The sequence below is a fragment of the Cydia splendana genome, chromosome 3 (assembly GCF_910591565.1).
Source record: "Cydia splendana chromosome 3, ilCydSple1.2, whole genome shotgun sequence".
Classification (NCBI taxonomy): Eukaryota; Metazoa; Arthropoda; class Insecta; order Lepidoptera; family Tortricidae; genus Cydia; species Cydia splendana.
In genome coordinates, this window is record NC_085962.1 from 10,617,176 (window position 1) to 10,635,522 (window position 18,347).

Genomic DNA, 18,347 nt, shown 5'->3' on the forward strand with positions numbered 1-18,347 from the left:
GATTGTTATATTTCGTACACCCAACTTGCCAGTACTATATTCGAAAAAAAAAAAGACAACAACCGTCAATATAGTTTTAAAAACCACTTTGTTAGTAGAAAAAGTCACAAAATTTAAATTAAACCTTCGCGCTTACATTTTTTAAATTTGCGGACATTTTCTACTGACGAAAAAGGCTTGCCTGACTATATATGGTGCAGCACTAGTTGAGAAAAACCAGTAAAAACAAGTTTGTCCATGGATTTTGTTGTGTTTTTTTTTTGTGCTGTCAGTTTTCAATTTGAATTGAATAGAAATCGGGCACAAATTAGAAATAGATGGTGCCAATTTTTAATTTCCATTACCAGCAGTTAAATCTTACAAACTGCTAAAACGTGTATCGTGAAATCTCGTAGCTATGGAAGAGGAAACTACACTCGCAGAACCATCATTGGACAAACAATTAAAGGGACATAAAAATGCTATCACTTCGCTCTATTACAACGTAAATGAGCATCAAATAGCAACAGGATCTTTAGACAACAGTATTCTAGTAAGTAAAAAATGATAGTATCTCTTATTTCATCGAATCAATAGCTAAACTTTGCATGAATATTTCAGTTATGGCAGCTACATGGCTGTATGAAGAGTTACCGGTTCCAAGGGCACTCGGAAGCCGTGATGGACGTGACGTTCTCACCTTCAGGCAAGCACATGGCGTCGGCGTCTCGCGACAAGACCGTGCGGCTGTGGGTGCCAACCGTAACGGGCAGCACCGGCGTCTTCAAGGCGCATTCGCAGACCGTGCGCTCAGTGCAGTTCACACCCGATGAGTCAAAGGTGCGTTAGAGTGGAGTGGCATGAGTAATGAGTATGGCATAAATATTTACAGTTTACCTTTAACTTTACATTAATAAAAATGTCTACAGATCTTAACAGCATCAGATGACAAAATAATCAAGCTGTGGTCCAGTGATAGATACAAGTTCATATCATCTTTTGTTGGTCACAAGAACTGGGTCCGTTGTGCCCGGATTTCAAATGATGGCTGCATTATAGCCTCCTGTTCTGATGACAAGACAACAATGCTCTGGGACCCAGAGTCTGGAAAAGAGGTCCACACTTACAAAGATCAGAAAGGTTTCGGAATGTGCTTAGCATGGCACCCATCTGGTTGCTATATCGCTGTGGGAACAAGCCAGGGCAATGTCAAACTGTATGATATTAGAACTCATAATCTTGTACAGTATTACAGGTAAATTTGTATTGATGGATTATTTATGTATTCAATGTATGAGCATACCTACTCTAGAAAAATAGCCCCATTGCCCCATTTTGGAAATTATCCTGTCTTCAAATTTCATCTCATTAGCAACATGTCCCTTTCTAATTATCTCTTTTTTCTCTTAATTCTCTGATTTTCATTGCATAATCCAGAATCACTTAATTTTGTGTTACTGTATTGTGTTTCAGTATACATTGCGATGCAGTCACACAATTATCGTTTCATCCAAGTGGCAGCTACATCCTCACAGCTAGCAAAGATGGAAAAATGAAGGTAAAAAATGTGCAGATGATTTTGATGGTTTTAAAAAAAAAGTGTCTTATCCAATTCTATTTTATTCCAGATTTTGGATTTGCTAGAGGGTCATCCTTTATTTACCCTGACTGGGCACACTGGTTCAGTTAATGCAGTTAATTTCTCTCCCAGTGGAGATACATTTGCATCAGCTGGTGAAGACAAACAGGTTGGCATGAGTTCTCCCTAAGACCGAGCTTCATGCATGTTGCTGTAGGCTGTAGCAGCGTTTTTGTGCGACCTATGTAGTTAAAATGATCCATAGACTTGTGGGACACAGATGTGGACTGTGGACATTATGTTTAAGAAAATGTACTACACCTCTTTTGCATTATCACTAATGATCAAATGAATACAATGCAACCATACATACAGCATTCACTCTTATATGTTGAAAAATTACTTGTAATTTATTATTGCAGGTACTCCTATGGAATACCAATTTTACAGAAGTTTCAAATGACGTGAAAGAAAATATGGGATCACAGAGATCTAAATCTACAACTTCAGTAAAAGGGAAAAAACAGGTTGTGAAAAAGCCATTCCGAGTAGCTTGATAGTACCTCCATTAGTTTAGTAAAAATAGAAACATAGTAGATGTATATACATAGAACATGAATATAATATGCATGTAGAGACAGAGTATGTTTGTATATTAAAATAAGCTCACTAAAATAAAATCTTTATATGCAGGACTGGTCAATGTCTGCTGTTTCCTCAGAGTACTCTATAGCCATTCAGAAACTAGAGTTCAGAGATAATTGCAACTATATTAGTCATATTAAACATTCTTAATCATGATAGATATAATTTAAAAAAACTAATATATTCAATCATATGCATATCATCAGGGGACCAAGATTTGGTACCTATGTTATCATAGCAGCAAGTATCCCGAAACATCTTTTGTCCACATTGATCCACCTGAAAGCACAGGGTGTGGCTCAAATGACTGTCAGAGACCAAATGTGGTACGACAGAGTACCCCAACTAGTTGGGGAAGTGCAGCTGGATGGTTTACCAGAAGGTCGAGTCCTTCAAGCAGTGCAAGATCAGCTATATTTAGTGGACTACTCAAAGCAAACAGCACTATATCACGCCTAGTGGACGCTGAAGCTTCCCGGAATTCTAATCACCTAAACATGACAAGGTCTGAGCTACATACAACATGCAATTCGGACGAGTGTGAAAGTGTCGGCACGGTTGGCGACATGAGTCATATACCTCGCGTGCCACCTTCTCGTACCACTTACACCGTGCCTTGCATTCCGGGCAATAATACTTGCGGAGTTCATACTTCAGAGGAAGATTTGTTTGGCATGATTAAGTTGAAAGAGAATGATGTCTGTTATACAAGTGGAACTATAGAATGGGTCGGTAGAAAAAGGAGCTTCCCAATCAACAGTGGATTCAAACTTTTGAATGATACTTTCAGACATGAACCTCTTGTAAAGAAAGTCAAGTCAGATGTAACTTTTACTTGTAATAGTAGTCACTTGAAGGGCTGTGACTGTGCCGATGTCCTGCCCACTATGAATGCAATTGTGGACCATTTGAATGCTCTCCATGAGGCAGTGGACCTAGTAGACCTAAGAGTGAACACTCTTGAAAATGCTATATAGCAGTAGTTTATAGTAGTTATCTTCAAGTTATTAAAAGTACATAATCTTATGTTTAAATTGTTTTCTTTTGGTGGATGGTAAAAAAAAATAGTACCTAGGGGTACTTATATTAAAAAAATATATTTCTTAAAATACTGTAAAAAAAATAAACAACTAGTTTTATATATGTCTCAAATATCTTTGTCACAAGGAAATATCTGAACTAACAGTACACAGACGTAGATTTGACGGATTTAGGCGGCCAAAAGTCGATTTTGCAAAAATCAACCTATTGATAAAAAAATATCACGTGGGGGTAGCCTATAGACCCAGGTATATTGTGGTACCCTCCCCACTCCTTATCGTCAAACCTGAGCCGCACAACAGGCAGTCGAACTTTGACTATCGCTCAGAGCGCACGTTTCTGTTCTCGACGCTCCTAAAAGTTACATGTTTTCCAAAGTGTATATATTTTTTTTCTGGTATTTTCATAAAGTTTTATTGATGGAATCCAGTTACTCAGGGAAGAATTTATATATTTAAATCATTTGATATTATATTTTTGACGTTTATCATATATTTTGAGCCAGTTAAATATGACCTTTCACAAAATGTTGTTTTTTTCATAGATTTGGTTTTTCAAACGTCTTTTTGTTGTACTTCAGGGTGCGTCCCTGTAGTGTATTGTATATATTTGAATAGAATGCTTATTCCTCTTTATGTTGTTTACAAAATTAGCCGCAACTAGCCGCAACTTCCGGACTTAGACGCTTTCAAAGAAAATTCCTTTTCGTTTAAATTGATTAAAAAAATATATTATTTTTACAGGTAGGTAAACCTAGTGCTTCGGGGAGAAAAGTTCTCACTCGAAAATATATTTTAGAGTAAATACAAGAGCAAAATTTACCTGTTTTTAATTTTTTTATTTTTTTAAATTGATAAAATATAATTGTCTTTAATATAAAATCACGTTTTATAATGTTTTATCCCATTTTGAACTAATATAAACCCTAAAATAATATTGGCCGCCTAAATCGGTCAAATCTACGTCTGTGCAGTAGTACATATTTACAACCAAATAAAATTCATACTTAATTAAAATACAGGCACTTTTTGTTATTTGCAAATTATGCATTTCTGAGTTGTCACTAATTTGTCTTAACCTTTTCGCCGCCATTGATTTGATATAAAGTCAGTACATTTCGTGTCCCACACACCACAACTTGATATGTTATACGGGTTGTCTATGTGCAATGTTTCACATGGCTTTGATGACATTTTATTACTTCATTGACATGGCAGCGAAAAGGTTAACTTTTTGAGTTTTTTATAAAAAATGTATTGGTCACATCACATGTTAACCGATTTGGTGCGGATGGCACGACAGGCGTGTCATCAATGTTTTTAACGTGTGGCGTATGACACGGTAGGCGTGCCAGCATTAGTGAGTATTATATTCTTTGGCCAGCATATTCTATGGCGTAAGGCACGCCTGTCGTGTCAAGAAATAATTGTTCGCAGCCACAGCCAAAAGTTTTCGAAAATGGAACACGCAACGAATCGGTTAACTGACAATAGTACATTGTGCAAAGATGGGGGTAAGTGAAAAGAGGGTTTTAATTCACGACAGCCTCTAGCTGGAGTGAATTAAAGACTCGAGTTTGCAATATACTTCCTTGAGTTAAACACAATGTCTTTCATCACACTTGCAAAAAAAAACTTAATTTTAAGTAAAATAATTCTTCCCCATTAAGAATTCCCCAGAAGAAACATTTCAAACATTGAATCCAGTCCCATCCGGCATTCAGCTACAATTGATAATTGTGTAATAATATTATAGACTGCTATTGAATTAAGTACATATTTTAATTAAACAAAATTTTCAATTATAAACATCAGTATTTTAAAAGTAAAACTTAGTTATTCCTAATACTTAGTATGAATTAGTGACATTATTATAAAAAAAAGCTAGGACTTCCTAGGGAGTTAAAGCTTTTTTTTTCACATTCATAACTCCTGCGGGAACAATATAGGCCTTTGTCAGTACACCTGCATGAAATAAGGTCTTTTTTGAGCAAGTGTGATGAAAAACTTATAACATACTTTTTGCATGATTGGGAAATTCTAATTTAAAAAGAATATATATGTACATATATATCAAGTGAAACATGTGTACTTACTGCAGTACTAGCTATACAGAGGTACTAAACCATTCAACAGGTTGATTACCTTAAGCCCTCTCCAGACTATGTGCGTGAATCGCGGGCGAAGCCGCGAACGTCAGTGTGGAGTCGATTTCGCTGTCTGCGAAAATCGACGCCACACTCGCGTTCGCGGCTTCGCGCCGCGATTCGCGCACGAGTGAGGAGGGGGCTTTAGAATGCTGCAATTTTTGTACTTAGAATAAACCTTTTAAAAAAACATTTGTATATATATTTAATTCCCACTATGTTTATATGCTATTATTACAAGGTTTAATTGATTAGGGTGAAGATATAAATACTAGGTATTTAATTTTGTTTCCTTAATAACTGAAATAGTGAATCTGTTCTATAAAATGCTTATGATGCACTTGATGAGCATTGAAAACAATAACTTTTTACAAAAAAAATCTGTAATGACCTTTTTTTTAATTTTTTATCAAGTGTAACAAAATGTAAGAAACATAAGTATGTAGGAGCCAGCCCCCCCCTGCCCCTGGTTTAACAAATAACTCTTATCTAGGCAGTCGCGTTTTACGGTTCTGATTATTTGCAGTTACTGTGTTCCAACATATGTAGTCTTTTTGCCCGTTTTTTTAATGACTTCTAGTAGCTGATCTGCACTAAGGGTTGAGGTTACAGAAACCTTCTGTTCTGGCAAGCTAATGGCCACAGCGTCTACCCCTTGGCCCTTGAGCCTGTTGAGGACTCTCTCCACTGCTCCAGAGCAGCCTTCGCAAGTCATTTCTACATTGAAAATATGAGTCTGTAACAAAAAATAATTATTTTTATTACAGCATTATACACTACTTCTTCATTCCAAGAACAATTCGGATGACAAAGCAAAAGAACAAAGCGTGAATAAATTACAATAAATATCAAATTGATAACATTACCGACGACATTATATTTTGCTTCCAATTTATAGAGCTTGAATTTTTACACTTGTCGATTTTATGGTGAGACTATACTTGGATTTGGAATAATTAGGATAATATTTATCAGACTTGTTGAAGGAATTGAACTATTATGAACGTCAACGTCATCACTGACAAAAAAGATTATCACTATCAGTTATTATCTGTCAAAAGGCTATTCACTTAAAGCTGTTACAGACCGGGTATACCGGACCGGACCAAGGTGCGGTCAAAATATCTCTGTTTTGCTTTTACTTATAGCTGCGTCCTTTAATGGACTACTTACACACGACCGAACGTGTAAACTGCAAGGTCGCGGTCCGGTACGCCCATCTGTTAAACCGTCTATTTCACACATTTCACTTTGGTATGTTTGAGTTCTTTTGTAAAGGGAAAAGATTTCCAGCGTTTTTATCATGCAACGAAATGGCTTTTTTTCTTGTCTATGCTTTGCGATTTTGACATTGTTTGACAAATGGTACCGTATGTCTTTGAAGATTGGCGACTGGTGTGAAATTTTTGTATAAAAATTCTGAGGAAGAATGAGCCGCAAATAAAAACATGTCAATTAGGGAAAATCTTGCAGAGCTGGGCTGGTAATTAAATGGAAAAGAAAATGTTTAGTTGACTTGTCTCTGCACTATTAGTTAATGACCGTGTGATTCTTTCAGGCACATTAGTCAAGAAGGTTTTGATACTATTAGCGAGAACGGAGCAATTCAGGATGTAGATGTTCTAAGCAGACGTGCTTTAGACGTAAGTATTTGAGGGAGCGAGCAGTTACAGCTCGGCATATGTCAAGCGAGCCGATTTAAATTCTAACACGAATGTTTTCAGTACGACCTGCGGGACATTGGCGAGGCCGCCTTTCCTGAGGACTTCCCGAAGGACCCGTCGAAGCTCGAGAAACCGATCGTTGTCCAAATACAAAAGATAAGGAATGTGTCGGCTCCAAAAGCTAATGAAGAGTCAAATTATGCACCTCGAATGTTAAAATTGGTTTTAAATGACGGGAAAAGTTCATGCACCGGATTAGAGACAAGCCCAATCTCTAGTATAAGTATAAACACTCCGCCGGGAACCAAACTGTTGCTGAAGAATGAGGGGTTGGAGGTGTGCCATGGGGTCATCTGGCTCACACCCAGTGTGGTCACTGTGCTGGGGGGTAAGGTGGCCCACATGATTGAGAAGTGGGAGTTGGTCCGGAGTCTTGCCAAGCACACTAGGGGTGAGTTTTGTTTAATACAGAAAATGGTCTATCATACAGTAAATTAAAAACCTAAAAACTTATCCTTCCATACCAACTGCAGGTCAGGTCACTGAAATTGACAGCTACCTACAATCATAAACTATCAAGACAGATATTTTGTGTAATTATAAAGCCAAAACAAATATCTTTGTGACAATTTTTATACATCAAATATTTTACTGGGCACATCTAATTAGAATTTAGCCTCTTAAGTCCCAGCGTACTTGTACAAGTACAAATTAAATTCCACTTATGAACTCTTATAGAAATAAAAGAAAGTTCCAAATTCAAAAGTGCGAAAATTGGCTTGAGTCTTATGAGGATAATAAATATGTTTTTTTTGCATATTATTAGTACCTATACGTGACTTCTGGGCGTAAAGGCACCAAATATGAGTAATATGACTATATTTACAATGATGACATTTTATGAATAATACAATTCCCATACAGTAAAAAGAAAATGCAACCAAGAACCTATAGGGTTGTAATTTGTATTGGCTACAAATATAATGACCACCAAAAAATACTTCGGTACCCTAAATAAAAAAATCATGCTTACCAAAAAAAATTACTGAACACCAAAAAAATAAGGCCTAAAAATACAAAAGTACCACCATTTTAATTACGACTGCACTTCAAATTGTATTCAAATACCAAATATATTGAATGATCACCAAAAATCATTAATGATCACCAAATCTTGAAGACCAAATTAATGCGATATTTTCACCTAAATAAACCACTATGATTACCAAAAAATGTATACATATTACCAAATAAAGTAAATTGATGCCAAAATTACTAGCCCCTCCCGCTCAACCCCCCGTTTGCCCGCACCGCATATCTACCTAACCTAATCTACTTTTCTAGTAGCATTTCGTTATGCTACTAGAAAAGTAAGTTAAACTGCTATCAGTTGACGACCGGTCTGGTCTAGTGGATAGTGACCCTGTCTGCTAAGCCGATGGTCCTGGGTTCGAATCCCAGTAAGGGCATTTATTTGTGTGATGAACACTAATATTTGTTCCTGAGTCATGGTTGTTTTCTATGTATATAAGTATGTATTTATCTATACAAGTATGTATATCGTCGCCTAGTACCCATAGTACAAGCTTTGCTTAGTTTGGGGCTAGGTTTGATCTGTGTAAGATGTCCCCTAATATTTAATATTTAGTTAAGTGGGTTAGGTTAGGTTAGCACTGCGACCCTTACAGAAACGAAATGGTACTAGAAAAGTAGGTTAGGTTAAGTTTCAACTGCTACCCATACAGATACGAAACGCTTCTAGAAAAGTGGGTTAGGTTAGGTTTGAACTGCGACCCTTACAGAAAAGAAATGCTACTAGAAAAGTGGGTTAGGTTAGGTTTGAACTGCGACCCATACAGAAACGAAATGCTACTAGAAAAGTGGGTTAGGTTAGGTTTGAACTGCGACCGACCCTTGCAGAAAAGAAATGCTACTAGAAAAGTGGGTTAGGTTAGGTTTGAACTGCGACCCTTACAGAAACAAAATGCTACTAGAAAAGTGGGTTAGGTTAGGTTAGAACTGTGACTGTTCCAGAAATAAAATGCTACTAGAAAAAGGTGACGAAGTGGATTAATTAATTTAATAGGATAACGATATATTAAATATTTGCAAATTTTTAATTAAAATGTGGTTACAATTTTTGTGATCATTTACTATTTTTGCGTTTACAATTATTATTTTGGAGTCATTTGCTTTAGTAGGATAGCAAGATTTAAAAATTTGGTTATCATTTTACATTAAAATGGAGTTCTAATTTTGGTGGTCAGTTACTATTTTTGGGTTTACAATGATTATTTTGTTGTCATTTTCTTTAATAGGATAGCAAGATGTATAAATTTGGTTATCATTTCACATTAAAATGGGGTTTGAAATTTGGTAAGCATTGACTATTTTTGGGTTAATAATGATTAATTTGGTGTCATTTCCTTTAAGAGCGCTATTACATTTCGGCGTTGAGCGAGTTTAGGTATTTTACGCGCTGCGGCAGGCCGTGCGAGCTCAGTATGCCGATCCCTTCTACCACACTCGCACTACAATGATGGATTAAACATTCTTGATCCTTCGCGAAGCATATTGAAATCAACCATAACAACACTAACTGTACTTAACTTTTAAAGTTCTAAAACTGTTATTTGGTAAGTACGAAAATACTAAATGCAGTGCAAATGTACATAGGGGCTGTTCATAAATTACGTCATCTATTTTTGACGATTTTTGACCCCCCCCACCCCTCAAATCATCCAAAAATCAAGCTTCGGATGAATCTGTTTCCTCCTACGTCATGTTACCATCATCCGATGTCCAGACCCCCCCCCCCCCACTCCTCCCATTTGAAACGACGTAATTTATGAATAGCCCCATACTCGTACTTATGAAGGTATATTACTCGAAAGAAATTATAGGTACCTACTCGCTTATTTACATGTTTCGTCATTGCATTTGGTACCTATAGGTTGTAAAGTTTGTATCAACGAGGGTTTAAAAACGAACTGGTACTGAGGATCTGATGATGATTAAGGTGGTCACGGATACCAATCAACCATGTAGTAACATGATTAGGCTCGTTTGATTCGTCTCAACAAGATCTTTGACACTGAAGATACACAGGGTCTGATGATGGAGCTGGAAGGTGGCCACGGGTACCAGTCTATCATGTAACTAAACAACTTCGTGTTTGGGCTCGTTTGATTTGTCTCAACAAGATCTTTGACACAAGACAGTACTCAGGGTCTGATGATGGAGCTGGAAAGTACCATTACCAATCAACCATGCAACTAAACCACATCGTGTTTAGGATCGTTTGATTCGTCTCAACAAGATCTTTGACACTAGGTGATACTCAGAGTCTGATGATGGAGCTGGAAGGTGGTCACCGGTATCAATCAACCATGCAACTAAACCACTTCGTGTTTAGGCTCGTTTTATTCGTTTCAACAAGATCTTTGACACAAGATAGTACTCAGGGTCTGATGTTGGAGCCGGAAGGTGGTCACCGGTACCAATCAACCATGCAACTAAACCACTTCGTGTTTAGGCACGTTTTATTCATCTCAACAAGATCTTTGACACAAGGTAGTACTCAGGGTCTGATGATGGAGCGCGAAGGTGGCGACGGGTACCTGTCTATCAGCTCCATCATCAGACCCTGAGTAGTATCTTGTGTCAAACATCTTATTGCGACGAATCAAACGAGCCCAAACACGAAGTGGTTCAGTTACATGGTAGACTGGTACCCGTGGCCACAGTCCAGCTCCATCATCAGACCCTGAGTACTAACTTGTGTCAAAGATCTTGTTGCGACGAATCGAACGAAGCCAAACACGAAGTGGTGTAGTTGCATGGTTGATTGGTACCGGTGACCACCTTCCGGATCCATCATCATACCCTCAGTACTACCTTGTGTCAAAGATCTTGTTGCGACAAATCAAACGAGCCCAAACACGAAGTGGTTCAGTTACATGGTAGACTGGTACCCGTGGCCACAGTCCAGCTCCATCATCAGACCCTGAGTACTAACTTGTGTCAAAGATCTTGTTGCGACGAATCGAACGAAGCCAAACACGAAGTGGTTTAGTTGCATGGTTGATTGGTACCGGTCACCACCTTCCGGATCCATCATCAGACCCTCAGTACTACCTTGTGTCAAAGATCTTGTTGCGACAAATCAAACGAGCCCAAACACGAAGTGGTTCAGTTACATGATAGACTGGTACCCGTGGCCACCTTCCAGCTCCATCATCAGATCCTGAGTACTATCTTGTGTCCAAGGTCTTGTTGAGACGAATCAAACGAGCCTAAACACGAAGTGGTTTAGTTGCATGGTTGATTGGTACCGGTGACCACCTTCCGGCTCCATCATCAGACCCTGAGTATTATCTTGTGCCAAAGATCTTGTTGAGACGAATCAAACGAGCCCAAACACGAAGTGGTTTAGTAGCATGGTTGATTGGTACCGGTGACCACCTTCCGGCTCCATCATCAAACCCTGAGTACTATCTTAAGTCAAAGATCTTGTTGAGCCGAATCAAACGAGCCCAAACACGAAGTGGTTTAGTTGCATGGTTGATTGGTACCGGTGACCACCTTCCGGCACCATCATCAGACCCTGAGTACTATCTTAAGTCAAAGATCTTGTTGAGACGAATAAAACGAGCCTAAACACGAAGTGGTTTAGTTGCATTGTTGATTGGTACTGGTGACCACCTTCCGGCTGCATCATCAGACCCTGAGTACTATCTTAAGTCAAAGATCTTGTTGAGCCGAATCAAACGAGCCCAAACACGAAGTGGTTTAGTTGCATGGTTGATTGGTACCGGTGACCACCTTCCGGCTCCATCATCAGACCCTGAGTACTATCTTGTGTCAAAGATATTGTTGAGATGAATAAAACGAGCCTAAACACGAAGTGGTTTAGTTGCATGGTTGATTGGTACCGGTGACCACCTTCCGGCTCCATCATCAGACCCTGAGTACTATCTTGAGTCAAATAAATACATATAGAATGTCAGGTCGTTTCAAATATTTTTAATCCTGTCCGGTAGTTTATTAAACTGTACCATTATAAATTATAATACTATAAAAACAGTGCTAGGATCAAAGTCTCTCGTTGCGGTTTACACGCACACAGTATAGCGTTTTACACGGCGCCCGCCGCACACAATGATAAAAAACCTCGTCGTCGCCGTTGAAAATGTGCGGAGCCGACCGACACACATCCTGCCTCTACAAGCTCTGCCGCGGCACTGAGCTGGCGCAGCGCGCGTCATCGGTAATATAGAGTAGTTTTCAAAAAATTGCCAAAAAATTATAGTAGAATTTCATAAACACTAATGTATACCAACAGTATAAGCAAACGTTGCAGATTGCTTGAGTATGAAAATGACTTCGATATTAAGTAGATTTTCGTAGGAATTGACACTTGTTTCGGAGAGAAAATCGAGTTCGTTTTACTTTGATTTTCTCTTTCTCAAAGGTATGTAGGAAAAATATAGTTTGATATGCCTAAAGTACAGGGTATTAGTAATACAAAATAGCCAGGTTTAGCAGAGTAAAATTCTCAACATTTCCAAATAAGAGCTCGCCATTCAGTGCTTCACGGGGTTTTTCGGAAACGACCATCAGAAAAAAAATCATTACTAATTTAATAAGTCCTTTTTCTAATATTTACAACGATATTTATAAAGATAAGAAGACGCTTTTACTGGAACAAGTACTCATTGTTTCTAATAATGAGCGCAAAGTCCTGAATTTCGTCGACTAGTATCATCAATTTTGCATTATTTCGACTTTTCTTGTAAGAGCGCTCTTAAAAGGATAGTAAAATGTAATAAAATTGGTTATCATTTCTCATTAAAATGGTGTTATAATTTTGGTGATCATTCATGATTTTAGAGTGGTAAAATAGATTTTTTTGGTATTAAATTTTACTAAATCTGGTGATCAGTTAAATAGCAGCCATTTGTATTCAGTATTTTTTTTTAAATCTTGATAATGATATACAGTTTCTGCACTCTTGCATCCAAAAGTCCAGTCTTATATAGTTGTGTCAAGAGGTCATTCATACTGAAAGAGGTGAAAAACAGGTGCTGGTATTTTCTTATTAGAGTTTTCAAAGACCTCTAATATCTTGATCTAGGCTTATAATTCAATGAATTTGTATACAATTAAGTTGGTCAAAATATATTTAAGTATAAATTGGGTGATGAGATAAATAACCCAATTCTCTAGATCGACCCTCTTATTGATTTCATTAAATAATTTCAAGGGGGTGTTGGAGTGGATGGAGGCCCTCCGCCATGGATCCCTTTTGGCCAACATCTAGAAGCTGTCACTGTGGACAAGCAATTCAAGAGCATACAAGAGGCCGCTAAGCAGGACAATGCTGAGTTTGAAGCGCAAAGGAAAGGTGCTATCGCTGAGGCTCAGAGGTTGTCTGGAGTTAGAAAGGTAGTTTTTCCTTCGAATTATGATTGAAATTTGCATATTACGTGAACCCTTTACAAACTAAATTGTTTTTATTTCCAATGTTATTCAACAACAATGTTCCAAGATAACATTGAAGTTGTGCGGTTAATAAAAAAATCTCAACTTTTTTTTTATATTTATGCCTAAGGTTGGTACTCCACCTGTCCAATATCTTTGTCCAATGTGCATTGCGTAATGCGTCTCACTTTCTCACTAAGCAAAATGTGAGATGCAAATACACATTGGACAGGTAACTAAGGAAACCTTAATTTCAATACAAAACGACTGAGTACCTAAAATCGCCATACAAATTTGGCCTTGGGAGAATGAGCCATGTGCATATTAGGGTAATTTGATCCTAAAGAAAATTGTATATGCATGATCTGAGAAAGAGTTTAGACAACCAGTAAAATAAAGTTCAATTCCCTAGATACTATACTTGTCCTACAAATAATTTAATTCCTTAATACCTTTAGATAAAAATAAATAAAATTTTACATCTATGCCAGTCACTTACCTATAAGTAAATAGAGTCGATCAAACAAAGCTAGCTTGTAAACCCTAGTTATTGGAATCATAATTGTATACAAGGTCACTCTTACTTTGTTGCATAGTGTAAAATACGTACATGTTTTAGGTCTTTGGCGGAGGCACGAAACCCCTACTGGACGCTAATGTGCAGAAAATTATTGATGCAGGCTTCACCGAGGAGCAGGCTGAGAATGCTCTGCGTTATACAAAGAATAATGTTGACCGAGCCCTAAGGATGCTGCAAAAGAGAGACAACTCTGAGAACAGGAGAGAGAGGCAGCAGAAAGAGCCAGAGCAACCCAAGCGCAAGGGGCGTAACAAGGAGCCTAATGATGACGACAACATAGCAGTCAAACCCTCCGGAAAAGTATCTCTGTTCGACTTCTTAGAAGATAAACTACCCAACGTTCCCGAAAAGGACAAAAGCAATCGTCAATATAACAATAACACTAATGACGATAGGGAAAGTAGGAATTACAGAGACAGGGATAGCAGAGATAGAAATGGTGGCAAAAACAATCAGCGGCCCCAAGGATCGCGGTTCGACGGCAACAACAGGCCCCGGCCCGACAGAGGACACTACAATGACGGCCATCACTCACACAGGGAGGACAGGAAATATCAGCCTCCCAACGAGAAACCGCCTCGCTTCCAGAAAAAACTGGAGGAAAAGAATAAACAACAACAACAGCAGCAAGCGAATTATAATTTAAACACTAATCCATACGGCAACTCTTATCACAACCCGCCGCAGCCTCAATACGGAGATAGGAATATGCGCAACGATAGGATCAATGACAAGATGCAGCAACCTCAATACCGGAACAACAACCACATGGACAGCCTGACGGAGGCGACGTCGAACCTAAGCCTGCTGTCGAGCCAGCGGCCAGAGTCGCGCGGCTACCCCGAGCAGTACCACAAGCCGTACATGCCGGCCGCCGCCGCCGCCGCCGCCCGGGACGTGCCGCCCTTCCGTCGCGCCGCCGACGCGCCCAAGTACCAGGAGCCCTACCAACGGCGGCAGCAGCCTAATGGGTATGATCTCATTGATTGCACCGCTAGTTCTTAAATCGAGCCTTTTAGGTCCACTAAGAACGTGGGTTACAAACAAATTAAACTTAGAACTATACCATTTCTGAATTATAACTCATGACATTTCTGAATTAATGTCCATAACTAATATAATTGGATGCGTCCTTTTGCGAAAAGGATTCATCCTCTAAAATTTGTCATTTAATTAAATGACTTTTCGTTTTGACAGAAAGTTCAAATTCTATTGACAGTTTTTTGTGGATTGGATCCTTTTCCCTAAATGACGTCCAATTGTTTTCTACTATTATTTAACCCTTTTAAATTTCGTCTCGCGATGACGCGTGCCACCTCCATAATTAGTAATCACTTCAGCGTCTATGACGCCGAAAAGTTGTGGAATCGCTGTGGCGATCGATGTGGATTACAATAGAGGTCGTCGACAGGTACATGGAGGCAGCGTGCCTGTACGGAGCGCCGGCCTCGGCGCCGGCGGGCGTGGGGTACAACTACTCGCGGCCGCTGTACGGGCACGGGCAGCATGCGCAGCACGCGCAGCACGGGCAGCACGCGCAGCACGGGCAGCACGCGCAGCACGGGCAGCACGCGCAGCACGGGCAGTACGCACGCGAGCGCGGCCCGTTCCTGCCGGGCTCGCTGCTGGGCTTCCAGAACGCCGCCGTCAACGAGCAGGCGCGCGCCATGCTGGGCGTAGCCGACATACGCTGGAAGGTCGGCGACCGCTGCCTGGCGCTCTACTGGGAGGACAACAACGTGAGTGTGGCCCGTACGGTCGATGTGTTCAATATCGACACGGACAAAGTCCAAAAACATGTACACAATACCTTAATGTGTGGGAAATAAGGTCGTAAATATATATTTTTGACACTATCTTAAAGCTTTGACTGAACGGGCGCGAGCTACTACTGCTCGCGGCTGCTGCACTTCAGCAGTAGATACATACGCTATGATCAATCAGATGTAGATGTAGGTAGACCCTGCCACTGGTTAGTACAAATAATTATGTATCTACTGCCGTATGCCATAGAGATGATAATTGATAAACGTTAAATAGCATTCTAAATCTTTTTTATGGTGCCTTCCGTTTGTGATTTAAGGGTGGTATTTCACCTGTTCAATTTCTTTTGTCCCATGTGCATTGCGTCTCACTCTCCCACTAAGCAAGATGTGAGATGCAAATGCACATTGGATCAAGATATTGGACAGATGGAATACTACCCTAATACGAGTATATAACAAATATATTTTGTTATAGTTCTACGAGGCGGAGATCACCGGTATATCCGCTAATACGGTAGTAGTGAAGTTCTGTGCGTACGGCAACCACGAAGAAGTCCTCAAATCGAATTGTCTGCCCTTTCCCAGCCAAGGTTAGTACTAGATTTTATTGAATTTTTAATTGTTTTATTACCTGTTTGTTTTATTAAAGCCGCTTTTAAAACGACATTGTTGCTTTGGCACGCGCCCAACACGGGAGCTGACCGATCGCACAAAATAAACAATGGTTTAACAGATTAGGGTCTTAGGGTGGTATTCTACCTGTCCAATATGTATTGCGTCTCACATTGGACAAAGAAATTGGACAGATGGAAGGTATTCCATGGGTGGTAACCCATAGGCGTAAAAATAAAAATCATTTGAGAAAACTCATGTTATAACCCGACAGGGTTGTACCATTGTGTAAGTGACTAAAAATACGTGAGTTATACCGCAACTTAATATATTTAAACTATTAGGAATGGTTTGCGGTTAATTTATCCTTGCACTTTTTATTTATAAGCAGGTGTAATAGGTATTTTCCCCTTTCTGTCCTTCTTAATCATTTGGTAAATTTTGTCTCTTTCCAAGAATATAAATGTCAAAATGTGCGATTACCAACGATTTGTTAGATTTGACAGACGTTTATGAATAACGCCATTTCGCTGGCTCAATATTACAGGGTTCTATGTTACATTTTCAAGATAGTTAAATTCGACTTAATGTCACTATGACAATGTTCAAATTTCAGTTCGATAAAAGTGAAACATAGAACCCTGTAATATTGGGGCAGCGATTTGTCGATACCGAATATTCTTAGCATATTCTCTGCTTAAAACTAGAAGACATGCCCAAAATTACCGGAATTGACAGTAAAATATAAAAAAAGTTGCCTAAACACCCCAAAAATTGCATACTATGCAGACTCTTTATAAATGTATTAACGTGTTATCGTTTGCAGCTGCCCCAGCGCCGGCGGTAGCGGCCGGCAGCGGCTACCCGCGCGGGGGGTTCCCCGCCCCGGCGCCGGCGCCGGCGCGGCGCGCCTAGGGGCACGACGCGGCGCCCGCCCGAGCGTCGCCCGAGCGCAGCTGACCGTCGCCGAGCCTGCCCGTGCCCGTCCACCACGGCAGACTTCTCCAAGTGCCGTGAGGCTAGGCTCCCCCGGGACATTTTATCGACCACCTATCGGTGACGTTGTCGGTGGCGGCCGAGGAGTGCCGGAGCCTGTCTGCGGCCTCGCTTAACTGTCGCGGTCCCGTAGTCGTTTTTCTTCGGTCGCCCGACAGCGTGTGAATGATATTCTTTAGGAGCTAAACGGTGACGAAACGTCGGCCGGCCTCTACGGCAGCTCGCTTTAATTTTTAGGGCGTGAGTCTTTAAGGCTCGACGGAGCCCTACCTCGTATATATTAATAGTCGGTTGATGTGTTACTCACTTGAAGTGAATGTCCGATTACTTGTGTGACGATCGGCTTTTAGGGGAAAGGTGTACGAGACGATTACCATAAGCAGGAATCGAAGAAGGATATGCATATTTTCATGTGAAACAAATAGGATGGCGTTTACTACTTTCATATGTATCTATCTTACTTTTTTCATACTCAAAATATTTATACTAATAAGTTTTCATAATAATATACGGGTATATTATTTTTAAAACCCTAAAAAGTAGTCATCTTACACACCCCGGTAGTTAAAATTATACCTACGATACTTTTCCGTAAAATTTAACGCGTCGTTCACGCTGCCACTGCAAATGAACTGAGGCAAAGGGGCATGCGAGGCTGCGTTTTGCTAAAGAATTGAACTAGATGGCTTCAGCTGTTTGTATGTAATGGAAAAGGATTATCTTTCCTCTTGAGATCAACTCGTACACCTTTCCCCTACACCTAACGCCTAAATCTAAACTGAATCAAACGGCTGTATTATGATTGTCGCTACTTCTCCGTAACTAATAATAATAATTATTTAAGCTTCTTTTCTCA

The 18,347-nt window shown here is 39.6% G+C and overlaps 3 protein-coding genes across 3 annotated transcripts; 2 read left to right on the forward strand and 1 right to left on the reverse strand.

Moving 5' to 3' along the window:
* The first annotated feature begins 302 nt into the window (after positions 1 to 302).
* LOC134806527 (POC1 centriolar protein homolog A) lies at positions 303 to 3,229 on the forward strand. Its single transcript, XM_063779824.1, has 7 exons — positions 303 to 532; positions 601 to 819; positions 909 to 1,234; positions 1,453 to 1,537; positions 1,608 to 1,727; positions 1,981 to 2,085; positions 2,410 to 3,229. The coding sequence occupies exons 1-7, from the start codon at positions 398 to 400 to the stop codon at positions 3,178 to 3,180; spliced, it is 1,761 nt and encodes a 586-aa protein (XP_063635894.1). The 5' UTR covers positions 303 to 397; the 3' UTR covers positions 3,181 to 3,229.
* Positions 3,230 to 3,284: 55 nt separating this feature from the next.
* LOC134806526 (copper transport protein ATOX1) lies at positions 3,285 to 6,411 on the reverse strand. The gene is made up of 2 exons (XM_063779823.1): positions 6,257 to 6,411; positions 3,285 to 6,126 (listed from the first exon to the last, which is right to left on the reverse strand). The coding sequence occupies exons 1-2, from the start codon at positions 6,263 to 6,265 to the stop codon at positions 5,917 to 5,919; spliced, it is 219 nt and encodes a 72-aa protein (XP_063635893.1). The 5' UTR covers positions 6,266 to 6,411; the 3' UTR covers positions 3,285 to 5,916.
* A 415-nt stretch (positions 6,412 to 6,826) lies between these two features.
* On the forward strand, positions 6,827 to 17,590 carry LOC134806528 (tudor domain-containing protein 3). Its single transcript, XM_063779825.1, has 8 exons — positions 6,827 to 6,873; positions 6,949 to 7,033; positions 7,115 to 7,505; positions 13,320 to 13,501; positions 14,157 to 15,088; positions 15,529 to 15,856; positions 16,359 to 16,473; positions 17,322 to 17,590. Exons 1-8 carry the CDS (start codon positions 6,839 to 6,841, stop codon positions 17,408 to 17,410), a joined length of 2,157 nt encoding a protein of 718 aa, XP_063635895.1. The 5' UTR covers positions 6,827 to 6,838; the 3' UTR covers positions 17,411 to 17,590.
* The last annotated feature ends 757 nt before the right edge of the window (positions 17,591 to 18,347 follow it).